The sequence below is a fragment of the Chrysemys picta genome, chromosome 2 (genome assembly GCF_011386835.1).
Source record: "Chrysemys picta bellii isolate R12L10 chromosome 2, ASM1138683v2, whole genome shotgun sequence".
Lineage (NCBI taxonomy): Eukaryota > Metazoa > Chordata > Testudines > Emydidae > Chrysemys > Chrysemys picta.
Window position 1 is genome coordinate 118,925,673 of NC_088792.1, and position 23,660 is coordinate 118,949,332.

At 42.3% G+C, this 23,660-nt stretch overlaps 1 protein-coding gene across 4 annotated transcripts in view; it reads left to right on the forward strand.

Annotated features, from left to right (window-relative positions):
• The window catches only part of NR4A3 (nuclear receptor subfamily 4 group A member 3), a 32,776-nt gene extending 23,301 nt beyond the window's left edge, over nt 1-9,475 (forward strand). For all 4 annotated transcript variants that reach the window (XM_042841785.2, XM_005292621.4, XM_008178699.4 and 1 more), the window contains one exon: nt 6,495-9,475. In XM_042841785.2, coding sequence (XP_042697719.2) covers nt 6,495-6,757 — 263 coding nt within the window. In that variant the 3' untranslated portion in view covers nt 6,758-9,475. The remainder of the gene's footprint in view (nt 1-6,494) is intronic.
• The last annotated feature ends 14,185 nt before the right edge of the window (nt 9,476-23,660 follow it).

Below are 23,660 nucleotides of genomic sequence, written 5' to 3' on the forward strand. Positions count from 1 at the left end.
CTCAGGAGAGGGTGGGGGGAAGTAGTATGGTAGTCAGTAGGGTGCTGGGAGCAGGAGAGAGGAAGGGAAGTAGTTAGGGGATGTTTGAGAGAACTAACTCCTCTGTCCTGTGGAGGGACAAGGAAAGAGGATAGTAAAAGCCAGTACTGGGGCTAAAAGAGGTTTTCCTTCTCCCTCTCCATCCCCACTCCCTGTGCTCCCAGTGGTCAAGTCCCTCCCCCAGCCTCAAATCCTATTGAATGCCATTCTCCTTTCTCAGCTGCCCAGCCCAGCCCATCTGGTTTTACTCTTCTGTGCTGCTAAACCCTGCCGTCCCCACAGTAAAATTAACCTGGACCATTTCACTCTCCCAAAGCCAGAAAACTCTCTCACCCCAACTTTCCCCAGAAATATACCAGGAGCAACTTCACACCAGGCTGTCAAATCCTGCAGCTGCTCCCCCTGGCCTCACTGCACTGAAGCAGCATCACACATTCCTGTAGCCCAGCTGAGAGATCATGCATTCAGTGGAACTGAATGAATGGACTGAAGCTGCTCCTCCCAGCCACTGGGGAACGCTCAAGCTCCTGCTCTGCAGGCAGCCTCTCTGCTCCTCCCCTGCTGGATTTGGGGGAGGAGCAGCCAGCAGCATGCATAAAAGGGGAGGGGACCCCAGGGCTGTCCTCAGAAACCTCAACATAGTATTTAGCTACCCTCACCTAGCTTCAGGCTACCTCCCCAGATACCCCCAACAGACAGCCAATACCCAGTTACCCTCCAGACATCCAGCCACCCACCCATCCCAGCACTCCCAGACACCCTACAGTACCTGACCTACCCCAACCACCCTAACACCTTCCAGACATGCATCCATCTACCCAGTATCTCTAGACACTCTCCAGTACCTGTGCGAGCACCCTCAGCCATCCTTCTGCCTATCCCAGCCAACCCACTCTCAGCTGACAACTTTTGTGCGGCTCCATGTCCTACCCCTTCCCCCAGTCTCTCCCTCCCCAATTCTCCTCCCCCTCCCAGTGTGGGTGAAAGCATATTGACAAGATGGAACTTATGGTTATAGGCAAATTATTTACAAATACATAAATTGACTCATTAAATAATTTGTGTAATGTCACACTGGGACTACACACAATTTGAAGGGTGTTGTAAATGTATTGTCAATACTAAATACAGAGATAAATTGAAAGATATGCAGCAGCATGAAATATACAGAAAAAGACTAAAAAGAGAGACGTTTTTAATGAATTAAATAGGCACATTATGTTATTAATGTAAAATGTGTTTTTTTCTGTTTATCTGATGTTCCGAGCCTTGGTGCAGAATATAAGACAGTGTGCTGCAGACTCAATAGGTCCCTTATGACAGGTTATATGGTTATAGTATTAGCCTTCACCCAGATTAGAAGAACTGACATCTGGTTTGATGAAGGTGGGTTGCAAACAGTTAACTCAAAACTTCACAATACCATAGTAGGCCTTTTTTATTTCAGGTGCTCCTCTAGGATCTTCCTCTCTCTGTCTCTGTTCTCCTTTTTACTTCCTTCAGTTAGTTAGGCAGGGCTAGACACATCTTCCTCCAGAGCACGTCAACACTGCTTTGAGCATCAGCCAGAAGAGAGTAATTAGAAAACAGTGCAAGACGTTCTTCCCACATCCCCATGAGAGCAAGAAATGAATTCTATGCTGTTCTGTTTTTTTGGATCACTTACACTAGAGATCTTGAAATGTGGGATCCAAAGGTCTAAAGAACCAGAAGATGCTTAAGTAGAACAGTGCCAACATGGAAAGCACAGAGGCAGTGACGCCCGGAATTTCTTTCAATTTTGGAAGAGGAAGGGCTTGTAAAAAGGGAAGAGGAAATCAGATAATTATACTGAAACTAGGAGAGACCCCAATTTTCAATATAATTGGGTAGGAGGCCCTTTTTGAATCTGGGACATAGACTCCAGGATATTAATACATCTCTGGTGGATAGGAATTTATTAAACGAGACCCAGATTGACTTAAATACAGAGCCTAAAAATCCCTTGTATATTTGCAGGGGGTGGTGTTTTCTAGAGAGGAAGGCCTGCGTCAATGGATCAGTCCAATCCTGCTATACTCCACCACTGTCCAGAGTTAGGGAGGGTAGGCAAGCTAAGCCTGGAACTTTGCTCTGGTCTTTCATTTTCTTCCTGCAGAAGTGTGACCTTCAGCAGGTTTATAGCCAGGAATCACATAGACCTCACCTGGGGTGAAGAAGGGTGTGAAAAACTGTCTGTGTTCAAATTTCTCAGGATTAACTGCTGACTTTGCAGAGGTCTAGATGCCGAGTTTCTGAAAGACTCCTGATGATGAGTCATTTTCTTCAGGTTTATGGAGGGCATCCCTACCATGAGATACCATTTTTGTTGCAAAAGTGGGTGAGAGGCCAACTAACCAGGGAGTGATTCACAAGGCAGAAAAATCCTACTTTTCACCTGCCCTGCACCTGTTTCACTGCTACTGTAAGGAGGTGTGCGTACAATAGTATTTGTGCACCTCCTCCGTTATTTAGTGAAAACCTCTTTTTTGACTAGCTGTCCTTCTCAGGGCAAATCCTGCCCTTGTTATTCACATGTGTACTGCCATTGAAGAGAACAGGCCTAATTGAGATCCAACGGCAACGGTTACAACTCCATTGACTTCAGTGTAGTTGCACCTGCTTACACCAAAGGCCTGCTCCTGCTCCCATTGGAGTCAATGGCAGCATAGTGGGCTCCAGGTCTTAATCTGACCCAATGGGAGGACGTACATGGGTAAAACAAGCAAGATTTGTCTCCTTCTACTTAGAGTCACTTGAATGCTATCAGAAAAGTACTTTCCAGTGACTTCAGAGGTGTGATAAACTAATAGATCAAAGAATACCCTTACTACACACACTGCCTAAATGGAACAGTGACTAATAAACAGCGAAGGTTTATTAAATAGATACCTTCTCAAGAAATTAACTGGAAGCATGCTGCCAAGAATGGGGTGGATGAGCAGATGGGGCAATGCCATTACCAGGGTACAGGCCTCCGCGTGTCTGGCCTTGGCTTCCCATAGACTCACCAGGTTCAGGGATGGCTTTTGGGTGAGTGGGGAGCAAAAAGCTCCCCTCCAGTGGGACAGTGTGAATTGATTTTCATGAAGAATTCCTTGTGGAGATTTTCAAGTGGATAGTTTCATCCCATGGCTTTTTATGTTGAAGAAAATAATCTGGCCCTTTATTTAAATTTATTTACATACAGCTTTTTTAGCAAAGTGATGCTGGCATGTATTTTAAGGCCGAATCTTTTTTTTTTTTTTTTTTTTAAGCGATAAGCATAACAAAGCTCATTGTTTGGATAGAAAATGTCCTTCATACTTGCTCCGTCGTGTCACCTGTAGATTCACCCGTACATATAGGATGAAATCCTGGCTCCATTGAAATCAATGGGAGTTTTGCCCATGGATTTCACCCATATTGAAGTGTAGTAAATCCTACCTGTTGTTCAGAGATTGTTTTGATACTGAGGCACAACAGAGTAAATTAAGGATGGAGTATGCCTTAATTCTGAAATTTCCTTGGTTTTGCTATTTAGGCCAGTAACACTTTTAAGATAACGTTTAGACATTTCATATCACTGCTAATCAACAAGAAACACATTGCTAATGAAACATGTTAAATTGTGTCAAGTATCAGAGGGGTAGCCGTGTTAGTCTGAATCTGTAAAAAGTAACAGAGGGTCCTGTGGCACCTTTAAGACTAACAGAAGTATTGGGAGCATAAGCTTTCGTGGGTAAGAACCTCACAAACTGAGGGTTTGGTCCTAATTTAGATTCAAAGATTTAGAGATTTGGGAAATAAATTGCCTGTGGCCTAGATCTTCAAAGAGATGTTGGGGCCTAAATACCTTTGAGGATCTGGCCCTATGCGCTCAAGTCCAGTAGTTGATTTTCCAAACTCTGCAGCAATGCACAAAGTAATGGGATAGGTTTACAGCATCTCCACTATACTACATAGTTATTTATTTTTAAAGTCAGCCTGTGGATCTGTTTAAGTATATCAGATCTCTGGACCTATAAATATGTCTTCACTAACATTGCTAAAATACAACCTTAATGCAGATTAAAAGGTGGGAGCACTTCAAAGATTTAGAGATTAATTTAATGTTTCTCAGAATTCCCCAGAAGACTTGGGCCAAAAAATTCCCACAGATTTTTCAATTTTTATAAAATATTTAGTCACTGTGTTCTTTAAATGGCAGCATCCCTCTAAGTATTTACTCTCGGTGACCTGTACAGTCAGGCTTACATAATTACGTTATACACAATTTACTGGAAATTTATTAAATGTTCAGTGACTCTTGTGTTTGAATGTAAACAAGTCACTTCAAATATCTAGGTTTTGAAATTCCTTGAAGGTGAAGATGTTTGAGCAGCTGTTACTACCTAGATGAGTATTTTTCATGTCTTGTTACATAGCAAGCCAGATTGATGGCAAACGGTAGAGTATATTAGCTTCGAGCCAAAGGTTTACACATCTGGGCCTGATTCTGATCTCACACCAGTATAACTCAGGAGTTAGCTCCATTGAAGTCAATGGAGTTACACAAGTGTCAAACTGGTAAAAATGAGAGGATAAATTTCTGTCTATTTTTATTGCAGTCACCTCCATTTTAATTAGTTTATCAAAAACATATATCCCGACCAGTCACTACAGCAGGGGTCAGCAACCTTTCGGAAGTGGTGTGCCAAGTCTTCATTTATTCACGCTGATTTAAGGTTTTGCGTGCCAGGAATACATTTTAATGTTTTTAGAAGGTCTCTTTCTATAAGTCTATAATATATAACTAAACTGTGGTTGTATATAAAGTAAATAAGGTTTTTAAAATGTTTAAGAAGCTTCATTTAAAATTAAATTAAAATGCAAAACCCCCTGGACCGGGGCACTCAGGTAGTGTGAGTGCCACTGAAAATTGCGTGCCATAGGTTGCCTACCCCTGCACTACAGAGAGAAATTCAGGAGCACAGTCCCCCACTACACATATATATATACATACGTGCCTGAGAAGAGTGAGGAGCCCAACAGAGCCCCTACACTTTCATTATTCCTAGTTTTGGGGGCAAAGAAGAATGTGCTCCCTGCATTGGTTCCCCTTTTTTGGGAGATATCCAGAAGAAAGTGCCTCCTGCCAGATCCTTCCTTCCCATGAACAATGGAAAAGAGGGGAAGAGAGATTGGGAGAATGGAGCATAATCTTGGCATAAGGATGGGGATGGGAAGGGGGGCTACAGATAATTGGGAGTGCATTGAGCATAAATCTTTCACAACTCCCCACTTCTTCCCCTCCCACCATTCTCCCACCATATTTGCTTGATTGGTTGCAGGCCTAACTATCTACAGTACATTATGTTTGCTAGTTAATTTAATCTGTTTTTTCTTGCACCTCCCTGGCAATTATTATTGTATTTAAAACAAGAAGGATGATAATGTTGCTTGTGAAGCAAATTCTTATGTTTCTGCACATTTGAAATTCAAAGACAAATTAAAATGCAACAGTTATTTGAGATTATTGTTCAGAAACATGTTACATTAATTCATCCAGTAAGTATTGACGGTAAACAATGATGCAAAGCTATCTTTTCATATATGTCTGCTAAGAGACTGTTTTTAATGAATCACAAATATGAAGCTTCCTCCTCAAGCTTGATGAACTGAGGATGTGTAACTTCACTGCAGCATTTTAACAGAACATAAAGGAGGGGAGGAAACACCTTAGCTAAAAGCCATTGCTTTGGTTTTAGGAATTTCAGAAGTTTTTCATGATGGGTAACACAGTAGCTCTTTTACTTTATGCGTTGCTTGCTCAAAGGTGGAAATAGTTGACTTCCAGAGTTCTTTTATCTCAGACTTTTTAGTGATAAATAAAAGCTGTAGATTATCAAAATAAAAAAGAATGGTCGAGGTGCCTTTGGTTTCTTGCAAGAGTGTCTGTAAATTCCTAGTGGAATTCCAGGCCTAGTGCTGATGGAGCTGGCAGTGGATATTGATCTCCACTTGAATTCACTGAATAAATAATGGTTGCCATAGTTATTGAGCATTCACAACTGGTAGGGAGGCAAGGAAATCTCCAAAACACCTCCTGTGATCATTTTGCCATAAAATTGTCCAATTAAATTATGCCTTATATAATTAAAAATGTAGGTTAATATGTAGATAGCTCAGCTTTCTTATATTAATTATAATTTAAATTATAATTGAAAGCCACCATTAAATATTTTGGCTGCTAACAAGAAAGGGCAATTATTACATTTTCTTATTGCATGAAACAAGGTCAGTCAATATGATATGGCATCACCATTCTAATATATTATTATTATTAACAACTTTAAAAGGTATTCATTTTGTCTATTACAGTATTACCTAGTTATAGGTTGATTGCCCAAGAGTAAAGAGCAGGTTTATTCTCATAATGACACTGATTTGGCTGTTTTCTTGCCATCCTTTTGCAGTACGACATGGATTAAAAGAACCAAAGAAAGTGGAAGAGCTATGCAACAAGATCACTAGCAGCTTAAAAGATCACTTAGCTTTCAGCTGCCAAAACAAAGGACAGCCACTTGAGTCTGCAGAGCCTAAAGTACTAGGTGTTCTTGCTGACTTGCGTTCTCTCTGCACACTGGGACTGCAGCGCATCTTTTACCTGAAACTGGAAGATTTGGTGCCACCCCCTTCCATTATTGACAAGTTGTTTCTGGATACCCTACCTTTCTGAGTCTCAAATTACCCTCATGAAAGGCTAATGCCCACCAGAGCAGGCAAATGGATTGTGACTTACTGCTAACATTTCTGCCCTCGCATAACAGAAAAGCAACTCCAGCCCTAAAATGAGGACTTTTCAGACGCTTTTTCCTTGCAAACTAAGGCCTAAAATTTAATGGCTTACTATTTCGGGGTTGTGCTCTTGTTTTTGTTTATTTTTTGTGTGATTAGGGTTTTTTTACAAATTGCTAATAAGGCACTTTTGGACAATGCTATCCCAGCAGTAAAAGGTTAACAAGACTGTTTTAAATCTATTGTGTTTAACACCTCGTCATATATGGGGAATACAAATGTAGAAGCTGTGTTTGAAAACAAGAACAACAAATAGTTGTTTGCCAGGGTAGTATGTGTTTTGTGATGATACCTTTAGCATACTTCCTGTATCAAGGGCACACATATTGGCACAAACTAAACAAAAGTTCACTTTTTTTAACAAAGTACATTCAACTGAATATTTCGTATAAATCAGATATAGCAAAATGACAATGGCTGTTAGCTCCCATGTTCAAGTGCAATTTTTTAAAGTGCTGTCTTACTAAGTCTTGTTTATTAACTAATTTATTTTAATATGAAAATCAAATTGAAGAAATCAAGTGAGAAGATTACATGCACTAACTTACACGACAAAGTTTCCCAAACTTGAATCCATGTAGTGTGACTTACTGACAAATGTATGTGGAAGACACAGGGACAATTTGAATTCAGTTGAGCACTTGTTCCTTAGATAAGGAAGTAAAAGTAAGTAGTGATTGGAACGCACAGGGTCAGCATCAGGGATAGTTAAGTTTTAGATTTAATCTAGTAACAAGTTAGTAAACAGACACAAGACGGTTTTGAAGAACAAGCAAGTCTTGTAAAATAGTATGAATGTAAGAGCTAGGAAGGCTATAGTGGGCTGCGTTTAAACATTCCGTGTTCGTACTCCTTTTTTGTATGTTTATACTGTTGATGCCATATTAATATGAAATAATTTGTTGCATAGTGTCTTTATTTGTATAAACGTTTGTATGCATGGTATATTGTAATGGCTTTGCCTGTATTTATTGCAATGACTGCCAGCTCATGGGAGCCGTGTTACACAAAGTAACTAAATGGGGTGTTCACACTGACTCAGATACACCAGTTAGAGAACTATATATATATGTGTGTGTGTATATATACATATAAATATGTGTGTGTGTATATATACATATATATATACACATATATACATATGTGTGTGTGTGTCTTTTTATTAACCATTTGTATATAAAATATCTGTCACTTCACAAGCAAAGTTATTTTACAGTTTATTTGCAGTGACTTTTAAGGCAGTACTGTTTAGCACTTTGATATTAAAATCTTGCTCATGTTTTGCTAAATTCAAATAATATTTAAATATTTTAGTTCTAAAAAAACATTATATGCACTGTATTAAGTCAAAATTTTGTTGATCATTTTGCTAAGAAATTTTTTTTGAATGTCAACCTGATGTCACTGTATCTTTTGTTAGCTTTAAACATTCTAGCTTTTTGTCTTTTTTTTTAAACTATGCTGTTTATATGGAAATTAAATTATACTATCAAACAGATGCCAAATGAATTGCCTAATTGCTGCAACAGATAACCCAGATATCAAATCATTGTATTGTTTTCAAGTAGTCATCTGGTATTTGATCACTTATTATGTTTGGATGTGCTTTTATGAAAATTATTCTTATATCAAGATTTCTAGTAGTCTCAATAGGAAAACAGACTTCTAATCACTATAGTCAATATTTCCAGTTTACCTGAAGATAATATTTGGAAGCGTTTTACTTTTAGTATTGACTTTTAAGCTTATGTGCAAACATAATAGTATAATTAAATATCAGAGAAGCTAAAATTTCTTGTAGGTTGGTGTCAGATGCCTGATCTGCAAGACAAATCCATTTTGACTGAATTTGAAATTTTGTATATAATTTGTACACAAACGCGCACACACACACACACTAGACATCCAAAAGTGTGTTTACTTCTGTCCCTTTGTGTAAAACAAGATGCCTAAACACCGTTGAGGATCTGGGCCAAGGTCCCTTGAGAAATCATCTTTATTTCAGGACAAATCCTGAAAGCTGCGGAGCATTCTTAGTTCCAAGCTGAGGACTTTCAGCACTTCATGGGACTGGGCCCTCAAAAAGTATTTTCACACGAATCAGCATAGTTTTTCTAGGAACAAGATACGTTTACTAGGAAGCCTGTTTTTGATGGTACCCGGTCCAGAGCCCTATGTTAGACTTCATGTCGCCAATGTGCTTCAGTTTTCCATAGACGTTCTTTATTGTGATACTCTCCAACATCATGTAATCTGTGGAATATCCTTCACATTTATTTAAATTCACAAAATTTATTTGTGCAGTATGATCAGTGACGGATCATGATAGCAAAAGAAAGAATTAAAGAAGATTAGCCTACTACTTTTGTTCGAGCTCTCTCAGTGTGAACATGCCTTTTTGCAGGCTGAATTCAGGAATATATCAGCTGTTAGAGGAGAGTGCCTTGCTTTTATTTCAGACAACAGAGTATTTCAAAAGTTTCTCTGCTCTTCTAACAGCAGTGTGGGTTTTTTGGTTTTTGTTAAGCTGTGGGTTGAAAGAAATGCTCTTGTACATATACAATGTAAATTAAAAACTATTAAATTGAATAACATTTTTTCAGAGGCCCCCGGTGTGTTTAATAAGTATGCTTAATTCTGATGTGAATTTTTTATCATTTGTAAAACATTAAAAATTTGTCTACTTGAGTCTTAAAAGTGGAAGCAAGCTTAAGAACACTGAAAATTTTAATGGCAACACGTTGCATTAAAATATCTTTTAAAAAAACACCTTAAAGCAAAACCTGCAGTGACTAGTCAGTATTGCCAACCCCAAATGTTCAAAAATTGTGTCAGGCTCACCAAAAATCATGAGATTGGCTTTAAAATCATTAGATTATGTAAAAATAATAACTTTCTATTTGCCGTCTGCTTTTTAAGCTGTTAGGATGCACTGGGGTCATATTTTGAAGCTTCCTCCACAGCCACAAGGGCTAGAAAAGAAAAAATAAGTTAAGAACGAAGGCTGAAATCATCACATATCCACTTGTCTCTAGGAGCTGGGACTTTAAGGAAAACAACAATTATCATGAGACTTATGACAAAATCATGAGAGTTGGCATCACTGCAGGCTAGTTACAAAATCTTAGCTAGATACTGAGGGCCAGATTACAGCTGTCTGTGAGAAAGCCCTAAAGGGGAGTTCCTCCCCTCCAATAACTCTCCTTCCCCCTTCTCCTCCCCCCCCAAGCAGCAGTAATTTATCTGCAGGTAATGGAGTGTAGAGGGGCAGGGGTGGGGGGGATGCCTACAGTTCTCAAAGCACCAGAGGGGTGTGTCTGGATAAAAGGAAGGCAGGGTCATGACCCCACCCTCCACCACAATGAATCACAATATACTAGCAGGAGAACGCTCCAGGTGGTGCCAGCAGCACTTTTTAAAGCCCTGGAAAGTCCCCCTCCTCAGTGTCGTTCTCCTTTGTAGGAGGGGTCATTTAGCCCTTACTAAATAAGCCTATGTAATTACCACTGCATTTTCTAAACAGTTGTAAGAAATGTCTGCCATTGTTTCAATATCTCCATAACTACAGATGGGCTCAGGGGAGAGCAGTTGTTTTAGCGGAACTTCCCAGCAGGAGGGCAGGTCAGATGAGTTGCAGTAGGACATGGGGGTTGCAGCTCACTAGATGAATGTGTAACAAAGCAGGAGATTGTCAAAAACGCTTCAAAAGGAGTCCTTTTTTTTGACAATCATTCTTTTAAAATTAAACGACACTTAAAATTGTTAGTGAAAGAGACCGAGAGTAGCTTTCAGCGTTGAAGTCTCCTATTTGGTCAGAAATTGAAATAGTGGGTTACGTTCCCTGGGCCTGATTTTTCCCCTTCAAAATAAGAGTTACTCTCACTGACTTCACATGTATTTAAACTCACAGTTATGGCAACGGCAGTGAATTGTGTCTGAGGTGGGAGAATAGAGCCACGTCCTGCCCTAAATGATCAGGGGCTTGCCTCCTTCTCTGCCCCAAGGTCCCATTGAACTTGAAGTCAAGCAAACTTCTGTGTATGCAGAACTGGGCAACAGACTGTCAAGTCTGCAACTTCGTATTTGCTTGTTAATTTAAATATATTAAATATTTAAGTGACTTAGTCCTTGGAATGAGATGTGTGGTCTGACCACTCAGTTCTTCAATGGGAGTTTGGCCTGAGTAAAGACTGCAAGGTCAGGTCCATATGGCAAGTCCATTCCTGTGAAGGAGGTGTGAACAACAGCTTCTGTACCCGTTTGAGGGTGAACATATCTGGAGGTGCAGTAAATCTCTTTACTACTACAGAGCCGTTTCCCTTTTAACATTCAAGTTCGTTCACAGAATTAAAATATTCTGTATGATCCAACACACAAGCCTAAAACTTTGGTTATGTTTAACTTGAGATAAAGTAGTTTTGTATAGCTTGGAGCATGTTTTTCACAAAAATGGCAACTCCCTTGGTGGAGGAAATTTGACATGCGTTATGATTGATTATGTCTATTACAGCAGCATCTGGAGGCCGCAACAGAGATGTTAATCACTATGCCTAAAACATGGGTAAGAGGCGGGCCCTGCACAGAATAGCTTATAATCTAAACAGGCAAGACAGACAAAGGGTAGGAGAGGAAACAGTGCATAAGTGACATGCCCAAGGACACACAGCAGAGCAGTAGTAGAACAGGGAATAGCGCCCAGTTCTCCTAACTCCCAGTCCAGTAACCTACTCACTGTACTACTCAGCCTCTATGATAGACTTTTCTTTAAATGGACAATTGACATTCCCATGATACCAAATTTTAAACAAAATGACAAGAAAAGAAACCTATAGATTCAAAACAACAAAAGTATGACACACAGAAGGCTAATTTTGCTTTCTCTATTCATATGAGTAGTGCCAATGATGTCAATGGGGCTATTCGATTTGACCCAGCATTTGGAAGTAGGTTATGGTTGATTAACATACTAGATAGTGAGTATTTAGAAAGAAGAAATTCACCCTGGCTTTATTGAATTAATGAAGCTGACCCATAGGAATATTGCAAGATATGGATTAAACAATAATTACTAATGGATAAGAGGATTAACATTCTGATAAATGGCAAGCTATTTATATAGTAATTGTATAACGAAGAGTCCGTTAATCAATTACTTAACTGTTAATGTGATATTTGAGAACTGAACTCCTAAGCTACTTTTATATGAAAACAATAATTGTGGTGATTTATTACATTACAAGAAAAAGCAGGCGGTACAAAATATATAAATAATTTTTGTGTGTTTTTTTTTTAACATTGGATATCTTGATTTTTACATGACTATTTGGGGGCTGATCTAGCAGCCCTTGTTTACAGAAATAGCTCCATTAGCTTCTGTGGTTTTACTGCTGTGAATTCCATGCTGAATTAGGACGCTGACTTGACCCTACCAAAGCAATGATATTTATTAACATTAAGGGTGAAGCGCCAGCTGTAACTGACATTGTCATGTCTACGGCAACAGATTTGTTTGGAAACACTTTATGTACAATGCAACTATTTTAATGTCAAATCCAAGAGGGAAGAGATGGGAAAGAGAGGAGGCAATGGGAACACATGCTTTCACTTATTTCATCTCTTTTTTTAATTGTGCTTTTAAGTTTATGATAAGGGCACTTAGAGCTCTGGATGGACATTCTTTGGTGTGGCATTTTAATCAATAAACAATCTAAATGACATACATGCAGTGAAGTATTTTTAAATGCCCGAGATATGTGAAATACACCTGAGCCCCCTAACCTGTTAAGCAATTTGTTGAGCTTGATTTAAAAAAAACCTACCCCCTTGCCCACTAAATTCCATTGTGGTCTGAGGCCCTTGTTCCCCATGAATAAGTATTGTAGAGTCAAAGTGAGTTAAAAAGAGACTTTCATATTAGAGAAATTTTCAAACATATTAGATATAAACCAAAAAATCATTTACCTTTCACATGGTTTTCATTATTTATCTTGCTATGTTTCCTAATTAATTGAAAATATTTGAGTTTAAACAAGACTCTGCCTCTTTCCAGCTCTTTCTACTTGATCCCGCAGAGAAGTCAGAATGCGGTATTTGTGGTATCATGTTACTTTCCATGGCAACAGTCAGTGATGTTACAAACACTGGCTTGTGACTAGGGGTGGGCAAACCCCAAAGGCTCAAAAGTTCAGTTCAGATACTTACCTGAAGCTCTGAATGTCCCCAGTCCAGGCCCACACAACCTTTCCCCCTTTACTTATGCTTTCCATTCCCCTTTTCTGATGACTGACTTCCAGACTCTCACTGCAGTTCTTTCCCAGTTACCTCTGCCCCCTGACCCGCAGTTAATACTGTAAACCCCTTTGGTCTCCAGCGCTCTCTTCCTCCCCCTCTACAGGTACACATATACCTTTTAAAGAAGAATTACAGCTGTATTTGTGTTAGGCTCCAGTGCCTACACATTGAATTCTTGAAAGGAATTGACAGTTTCTCTTGGTGTCACAGCCACTGATATCTGGATTCTTAGGGGATTGTCATCTTGGGACAGAATTATTATATTTGCTTCAGTATGGAAAATTCTATGGAGTGAACAATATGACATGTTAAATAGAAAAAAAGAAGGCTTTAGATGCAAACTCAAGAATCAGTTTATCAACAAGGACATTCAGAAAAGTAAAGCAGCATAGGAAAGAACTACATAATCTTATGAACAAACAATTAGCTAAGTAATATAGGTAAAACTAACACAAACATGGAAAGCAAGCCAGTAGGCTTTTGCCATTTGAGATAAGGTATCAGCAGATTGTTAGGAAAGTAACAAAAATTAAATATCCACAAAATAACCATTTGACTCAGAAAGCAAAAGACATAATAGGTGTTTTTGGCCACTATTGCATAGCTCTGTATAGCAAGCAAGAATCCCTGCAATAATATTACCAAATGCAAGAATTCTTGGCAGTGGCCATGCTCACAAAGCTTAGAAAATACAAAGCAGAGGGTTTGTTCGGGTCCTTGGTAGTTAAGGAATTTGAGAGTAAAATCAAATCATTAAAATAAAATTTCAAACCTGGAAGGTTATGAATTTAAATTTTAGAAAACTCGTTCTGCTGCAGATTGATGCATCACAATTTAAACTGATCCCCCATAAACTGCGAAAGAAAGTTCTTCGAGCAACTGGGGAGACACTATTACAATCCTTCCTAAAAAAGAACCAGAACTTGATCCATATGCCCCTATAGACCTATCTCCATTTTGGATATAGGCAATAGCTTTCTGACTAGGAAACGTTGAAAACAGACTTTCTGAAATAAGTTACCTAGGACACCTGGATCCAATGAGCCCTGTAAAAAAAGTAGACATAGTTCCAAATAAACTAAAATGAGGCCTTAATGTTGTCATACAAATCTCAGACCTCAGCACAAAACTATTCTTCCTCTTGCTTGACTCCAAAAAAGCCTCTGACAGAGTGAAACACAGTTTTTTATTTTGGCAATACCCTGAAAAGTTTCCAAAATCAGGCTCTGAGTTTATTTAAGAATGCAAGATGCACCCTATTCTATCCCTTCTTTTTTTTTATTTGATTGTGTTTCATTTTCTTCTTCTTTGCATTGGCCATTGAGCCTCTAGTAACAATGCTGTTATAGGATTTCAGGGAACTGTAACAACTGGAATGGGAAATACTATTAATTAGCAATAGCATTTTACAGCTCCTAGATGTGGGCTAGTACCTTACATAAGGTACAATAATGCCTGGGGTCCAATTCACTATTGCCTGGCAGTATATTGTAAAAATAAGAGTAGCCTGGTATCTAATACTACCAGTCTGCACCTAGGTACCAGCTTTGCTTTCAGCGCAATGCCTGATTTTCAGAGTTCATGAGCACCCGAAGTGCTAAATGGGTTAATGGGAGCAACTACTGCTCAGTGCTTCTGAAAAATATTGCAATTCACTATTAGCATTAGCGTTAGAGTAGTGCCTAGCGATCCCAAATGCGATCAGAGTCCTATTATTCCAGGCACAGTACATATACATAGTTAGAGACAGCCCCTGCCCCAAAGAGCTTAAAATCAAAAGAAACAGGACAAAGAAAGGAAGTAGTACCATTCCCCATTTTACAGACTGGGAATGAAGGCACAGAGAGACACCTTTCCTCTCCTATAACCTGATTCAGCATCTCTTTCTGAAATGCTGTGTCCAGATTCACAAATATAAAATTATTTAGGGAGATCATTTTTGAGAGCTTAGAGTGAAACACCAAGGACACACTTCCCAGTCCTCACAGATGTATACATGGTCAACTTTGATCAGACTCAAGTCAGAGTGTAAAACCCATCAGGTTCACAGGGGGAGTATACATGTTAGGAAGAGACAGAAAGTAAAACCTCCAAAATCTATTGTTTGTTCTGCACTAAAAGGAGACAAATAAAGCTACAGAGGGCATTGTTTCTAGCATGAGATCCTAAAATAATAATTTAAAACATATTATTAAAGTATCTTTGAAACTGTGTCATAGAAGTTATTAAATGAAAAGCAGCAAAACTATTCTGTAAAGTGACCTACCTAATCAGTCCAGACCCTAGTGTCTTCTGCTGTGAAAAAGAGCTCTTAGCTTAGTTCACTGAAAAAATCACCGGAGTCTAGGTCAGACTCCCTAGCCCAGAGGACACAATATTAGAAGCAAACTTACCAGCCCCCTTGGCCCTCATTAGACACCAAATGACCTCTCTAAATAATCCCATTTCCATATTTCCCTATCTGGGCAAAATCATAGAGAAAGATGCAGTGAACAAATTCCAGCAACACCAGTTCTTTGACAACTTCTTGGATCCCATGTAATCACAAATCAGTCAGACTTGGGTATGGCACTGGATGCACTACTCAATAAACTCATGGCCCCAAAGAAGGGCTAAAATCTAGAACTGGTTAAATGTTGCAAAACCAATGTTCATTAACATTTATTTGAATTCTAAATGGCTATTTACTTGGCCATGCCCCTTTAATTTACATATTTTAGGGGAATGGTTGCTCTTCATATGAATATCTGTATTTAAATACAGAAAGATTATTCATGCATGAGGAAGATAACTTGCTCTTTGCTATTCATTATTTATTATTTTCCCAATTTCAGCCATTCAAAATTTCAGTAATCTAACCAGGGAGCAGAAAAAATACTATGTGATATAAGTGGCCAATCCCACATCACAAATAGCAAATAGTCAAAGTGAACAATTCACAATCATAGACTGAAAACTGTTCAACTAAATTCTTAGGTGACTACTCAAGGAGTCAATTCATTCTCAGAAATCAGGATCAGTTCCTGAATGATTCATCGACAGAAAAAAGGGCCAGCGCTATCCAATATTTAGTTAGAATGAATAATTGAGCCAGCACTACTATCATCTATGCTGAGACTGCTAGAGTTATTGCATCTCTGACACAGTCAACTATATTGTATTGATGGACAACCAGGGTATCAGTCTACATCCCGTCCTGAGAAAGGCACTATGAAGTTAGGAAGGGCCAGATCCTCAGTTGGTGTCAATTGGTGAAGCTTCATTGATTTTAATGGAGCTATGCCAATGCACACCAGTTAAGAGTCTGGCTTTAAGTATTATTGTCAGTAGCAGCAGTAATACTAATTTGTTATCAGATGTACACACCCGACACATATCTTTTGAATGGGAAATAGGTATGGAGAGCTGTTGATAGCTGTCACTTAGTATATAAATTCGGAGTAGTGTGTAAATTTGTGTGCATGTGCAATATTATGGGCATATATAGTATATGCATGTGCAAAGATTGCCTTGGTATGTCAACTGTGTTTTTCCCTCCATTGTGATTCCTCTCTGACTTTGTTCCCATCATTTCCACAAATGCCTCTCTACAGCTAGCTTTCACCTGTGTCATGTGTTTCTTCTCAGCATGTCATCCTTTCCAGTTGTTCCCAGTTCACTTGAGCATGCAGTTATTATCTTTAGTTTGCCATCAGTGGATCATATCTGCCAAGGGGCATCCAGCATGAGTTCTGCAGGTGTTGATATTTTTCTTTCCTAGTGTTATCCAGCGCTACTTTTGCACTCTCCATCACTGACATAACACTTCCGCTGCCTTTTTCCATCTCCTTGGTCTCCCTCACACGCTCCCCATTGCTGTCTCTGCTCTACTGGGCACTTCTGTGGGTGCAGTCTGGTCTAGCTCAGAAGCGTGTGGTGGCGATACATGGACCGGATATGGATTTTGTAGGTGAGTAGAATTCTGCTCATGTTTACATGTATGTAGTGAGGTGGTGTGGCCTCCTTCTGAGCCAGAGGGGGAGGAACCACCCTCTGTGTCCAAGTGGGCAGAGCCAGACCTGCCTTGCCCCTCCCTCCAGAAGTGGGTAACAGGAACAGGAAGTATAAAAGGCAGAGCTCTGGCTCAGTTGCAGCCAGGATGCTGAGGGAGACAGACGTGTCCTGCGTGATCCAGCCTCCTGACTCTGCAGCCGAACCGAGTGACGCCCTACCGGCCTGTTGGGGAACCTGTGTCTACCGTGGACCCGCCAGGACTGCCACTGGCCACCTACCTGGAGGAGATGGAAGACACCCCATGGTTCCAGGTACATCGCAAAGGGAGAGTAGGAAGTGGTCCAGGGACACGACTTCAGTCTGGCTGTAGCACTGCCTGAAGCACAGTCAGCGTGTTGCAGCTGCAATCCCCACTGACCCAGTGGCGGACCACTCCGCCATTGTTAGGGCCCTGGTTGGGGCCCGATGGAGAAGGCTGCCACCTCCATGACACTCCACCCCTGGGGTGGCAGCCTCCCCTCACCAGGTCAAGAGGCTTGTGTTTGTCAGTCATCCGCTGGAGCTAGGACGCCCGACTCCTGCGTTTTTGCTCTGTCCCTGCACCAAGGGCCTAGAGCTAATTGTCTCCTGGGCCTTTGCTCTGCCCCTGCATTGAGGGCTCAGAGCTTAATTGACTGCTGTGTTTGCCCTGCCCCTGGCTAGAGGGCTCAGGGGCAACAGACTATTGTGTTAGCTCTGCCTCTGCTTCAAGGGGCCCAGAGTTTATAGACTGCTGGGTTTGCCCTGGCCCCTGCTTAAAGGGCCCAGAAACAATAGACTGCAGGCTGCCCAGCCCCAGCCTAGAGACTGGAGATGGTTGCTCATTCGGGGGCTCAGCCCCCTTACACTGGTCAGGACACTAGCGCCTGGGTTACTAATTCCCTTCTGATACACGACATAGTGAGGCCTTATGGAAATTCTGGGAGGCAGGCGGGCACAAGCTCGCTTGCGTTAAGATCCCTCCCCCAGCCTTGTGGGAGGAGCCACTGGACCTGGGACCCAATTGAATATGGGACACAACTAAGGAATAACAGGGCCGGGAGTGGGGGTTATAGGTTCAAAACTAGGGAGCCAGAGGGGGACACCGAGCAGAGAACCACGGACAGCGCCCACTGCTCCTCGAAGCTGTCAAGGGACCCAGCGGACACCATCCAAAGGAACTCTGCCCGGATGCGTGGAACAAGGGAGGAATGGAAATAGGCCCCACAGTCACAGAGCACCTCCTTGTCCAGCATCCTCCTCCTCGTGTTGAAGATGGCCACTTTCGCCAGTGCCAGGAGGAGGCTGACGAGGAGGTCTCGTGACTTCATGGGGTCACAGACAGGATTTGCATATATGAAAAGGTGTGGGGAAAAGTGCAGCCAGAACCTCAACAGGAGGTTCTGGAGGAGCCTGAATAGGGGCTGCAACCTGGCGCATTCTAGATAGGCGTGTGCCAGGGTTTCCCTCATGCTGCAAAAGGGACAGGCATCAGGGATGGGGGTGAACCGCACCAGGTACACACCCGTGCTCACGGCTCCATGAAGGAGCCACGAACTGATATCCCGGGCGGGCTGTGGGACCAGAGTGTAGTACAGGCTGGTCCACCAGGGTTCCTCACCCTCCGCAGGTGGTAGAAGGTCCCACCACTGGGTATCGTGGCGGGACACGAGGGTGAGGAAGTGAAACGTGTGGAGCACAAGCATGTAGAGTTGGTCTCTAAGCGCGATTCGGAAATGAACTGATTGCAGGGCGTGCAGCTGACTCAGGTTATGGAAAGGAGGAGGGCTGGGGGGCGGAGGGGGGCTCGTGGGACAGGGGCCTGATGAGAAGGTCCCGAGGATGATTTAGTGAAGTGGTATGGCCTCCCTCCAACTCAGAGGGAGAGGGACAACCGTCACACCACTACAATGTACTTCATCTAAACTGCACTAAATACACTCTATTTTGAATATCTGGGCCCTCAGTCAGGCAGTGTCCATGCAAATCATTTTTTGTTACTTATTTTCCAGCTCTTTCCAGCTCTTTCCAACCTTTCATATTACTTATTCCCATATTACCTTGTGACCACACATGGCTAACAGATCCCTGAATTTGGCCTCAAGCAATCTCCTCTTCATCTAGCTTTGAGCAACTTTTGCAAGATGTCAAGGAAGTCCCAGGGAGACCGAGTTAACCTTGATATTGGGCATATGTAAGCTATTTAGAGAAGTGAATTTTCTACAGCATACAGGGACCAAATTTAAAAAGCTGTCTTCAAGTTTGTGCACACAAAATTGGATGAATTTCAGTTGGTGGCATATTTTTAGAAAAGTGAGTCTCTGGCCTTTTTCCTCACAACGATAGCCTTGAAAACATAAACAAATGCAAACTGATCATCAGGGTTTAAAGGAACAAGCAGCTGGGCTTGACTTCTGTAGCAGGAGGCTGGGATGATCTAAAGATCCCGCTTCCTCCCATACACACGTCCTTATACAAAATGAATCAATTAAAGTGAGGCTTATTCCAAATATCAGCTCATCATCCCTCCCCAAAATCCTGAGCTAGCAACCAGGATACGAGCCCACTGGGGACCTTGGGTGCACACTGGTTGTTAGCCCAAGCTGAAGCCCATGTCGCCGTGTCTTCACTACTTTTGTTACTTGTGCTAGCTAGATTAAAGCTAACATGGGTATGCCTATCAGCGCTACAAACACACCTTCACTTTACAGTTTAGGCAACTGTCGAGCTGCGGGCTGCAACCACTATTGCTGTGACCAAGGCAGCTGCTGTACAGGGAACGACTGTCCTGCAACCCCCACCTGCCCAAAAGGAAAGGATGAGGGGTTCACCTGTAGTTCCTGCAGACCCCACCCTGCCAGCTGCTCCATCAACCCATGAAAAGGGGAAAGGGCCAAACTACTTCTTTACTGAGTGGGAGTCCTGTATCTGCTAGAGCCCACCTCTCTCTTTGCTGGTGTCTGCTAGAGCAGTCCAAGCCTGGCCCTGTGCTCCCCTTTCTACTTTGTCCATCACATGTAGAAGACCTGCACCCCCACACCAGCTAGGGGAGACCTGCCCATTTCGAGACAGCTTAGATACACTCAAGCTTCTCTGTACAGTGAAGGGCTGAGATGGATTCACAACAGGAACATAAAAGTTGCTTAGTGATGGAGAAAGAGAATTAAATACAATAAAAATAAAATTGCCTGTCAGTGCATTCATGAATCATGGAAACCTCAGAAATCATGGATCATATTAACCTCATAGATGATTTTATTACAGAATTATGCCCAACATATATAAGAAATATAATGCAGAGAAACCAAACTTTAAAAACTCCATATGGGAGTGTCACACAATCCACTTATACTGGACAAATGTGTGCCACAAAGGGAGATATCTCTTGGCTATCCTTTGCTTGTGATACAAAATGTTGCCTATCAGGAAATAAATTAGATTAAAAAAATCAGTGAAATAATACAAAAATGTGTACTCTTCCTATAATTACTGCTAAAAATGTATATTAAATAATGAGATGCCCCAAACCATGCTCATGTATTATATATATGTGCTATGGAAATCTACTTAGTAAAATGATAGTTCTTATATATATAATTTTTTTAGATGGCAAAGAAAAGTTTGAAGGTAAGTGGACCTTGGTCCTAAAAACATAAACAAAAAGAAAAAGAAAAAGACATTAACTTCTCTTTAGTATTGAAGATGTATATTATTTGAGCTACTTTTGTATTCTTATATTTCCATGAAAAAGAGACAAACAGAATAACATGTACAGTAACTCCTCACTTAAAGTCGTCCCGGTTAGCGTTGTTTTGTTGTTACGTTGCTGATCAATTAGGGAACATGCTCGTTTAAAGTTGTGCAATACTCCCTTCTTACATCTTGGCAGCCGCCTGCTTTGTCCACTGCTTGCAGGAAGAGCAGCCTGTTGCAGGTAGCTGGTGGGGGCTTGGAACCAGGGTGGACCAGCAGCCCCCTATCAGCTCCCTGCTCCCTTAAGTTCCCTGTGCTGCAGCCACCCAGCAGGCTATCAATCAGCAGTTTAGCTGTCCCTCCCCCCACTACCATGTGCTGCTCCTGCTCCTGCCTTGGAGCTGCTCCCAGAGACTCCTGCATGCTGTGCAGGAGGGGAAATGGGGGTGGGCGCTAATGTCAGGGTTTCCCCCTCCCCCTTGCTCCTGCACCCCGCTTACCCCTTCTCCATATAGAGCAGGGAGAGGACACGGACAGAGAGAGACAGAGAGAGCTTGGGGCAGCAGCTGCTGTCTCAACTTCCTGATCCACTTACAAAGACAATGCACTTAAGAGTGGGTCAGCTTACTTGGGCCTGGTCTACACTAGGAGGTTATGTCGAATTTAGCAGTGTTAACTCGAATTAACCCTGCACCCGTCCACACAACGAAGCTATTTATTTCGACATAGAGGTCTCTTTAAATCGATTTCTGTACTCCTCCCCGACGAGGGGAGTAGCGCTAAATTCGACATGGCCATGTCGAATTAGGGTAGGTGTGGATGGAATTCGATGCTAATAGCTCCGGGAGGTATCCCACAGTGCCCCACTCTGTTGACGCTCTGGACAGCAGTCCGAGCTCAGATGCTCTGACCAGCCACACAGGAAAAGCCCCGGGAAAATTTGAATTCCTTTTCCTGTCTGGCCAGTTTGAATCTCATTTCCTGTTTGGACATCGTGGCGAGCTCAGCAGCACTGGCAACAATGCAGAGCTCTCCAGCAGAGGTGACCATGCAATCGCAGAATAGAAAGAGGGCCCCAGCATGGACTGATCGGGAAGTCTTGGATCTGATCGCTGTGTGGGGCGATGAGTCCGCGCTTTCAGAGTTGCGATCGAAAAAACGGAATGCGAAGATCTACGAGAAGATCTCAAAAGCTATGACAGAGAGAGGATACAGCCGGGATGCAACGCAGTGCCGCGTGAAAATCAAGGAGCTGAGACAAGGGTACCAGAAGACCAAAGAGCTTTGAGCAGGGGGTTGGACTAGATGACCTCTTGAGGTCCCTTCCAACCCTGATATTCTATGATTCTAAGGGATGCTCCGGATCCCAGCCCCAGACATGCCGTTTCTACGAGGCACTGCATTCCATTCTAGGTGCGACCGCCACCACTACCCCACCACTGTCTGTGGACTCTGACGATGGGGTATTGTCGACGGCCGCTTCCTCAGAGCTGTTTGCGGATGGGGAAGATGAAGAAGGAGATGAGGAGGACGAGGTAGTCGACAGCACTTTCAACGCTGATTTCCCCGACAGCCAGGATCTCTTCATCACCCTCATGGAGATCCCCTACCAACCCTCCCAAGGCGGTAACCCAGACTGTGAATCAGGGGAAACATCAGTAGGTAAGTGTTTTAAACATTTATTTTGAACAGAATAGGAATGGTATCTTAACAATGGGTTTTTCATGATTAGTTTGCCCTAGGCGCTTTAGTTTCTAGTCCTTGCCAATGCAGCTACTGGAAAAGTTTGTCAACATGTCCGGTTTTTCATGATTAGTTTGCCCTAGGCGCTTTACTTTTTAGTCCTTGCCAGTGCAGCTACTTGAAAATTCTGTCAATATGTCCGGGGATAGAGCAGAAATCCTCCTGGGACATCTCCATGAAGGTCTCCTGGAGGTATTGTGAAAGCCTTTGCATCAGGTTCCTGGGGAGAGCGGCCTTATTGCGTCCTCCATGGTAGGAAACTTTTCCGCGCCAGGCTAGCAGCAAGTACTCCGGGATCATTGCCTGGCAAAGCATGGCGGCATACGGCCCTGGTGCTTGCTGGCATTCACGCAGCATGCGGTCTTTCTCTGTCTCCAAAATCCTCATCAGAGTGATATCACTCATGGTGACCTGCTTTGAATTAGGGGAATGTTAGTATTGGGACTGATTGCCTGTTCCTTTACATAACTGTAACCGGCCGTTTACAGCCACGCGGTGGAGGCGTGACAGGGGCAGCATGCAGGGTTCTTTCCCGGGGACAGCCACGAGGGGGATGGGACAGGGGCAGAGTTCATGCTGGCCGGATTGCCGGCAGCAGGAACTGGCCAACGCTAGGAGCATTGCTTGGAACGTGAAAGGAGGGCACTGCTATAAATTAAGCTTTAAGCAGCTAAAAGTCTACAGCTTACCATGGCCGCCTGATAGCCGAATTCCGTTGTCCGGCCCCGCTTGTGTGATCTGTACAGCAAGACCCCAAGCACTCAATGGGAAGGCCGAAAATTCGACCTTGTACTGAGTGCGCATGTGATAGGTGCTGTGCATGGTCTTGTTCACAGAGAAAGACTATATTCATTGTTCGCAAAACTGTATCTTTCTGAGGAATTCACTCTCTTTTTCCCATCCCACAGCTGCGAGTGTCTCCCGAGCTACCCTGGCATCCCCCTCCCAGAGGCTGGCACAGATCAGGCGACAAAAGAGAAGGACACGGGACGAGATGTTCTCAGAACTTATGGGCTGCTCCCGAGCCGAGGCGGCACAGCAGACCC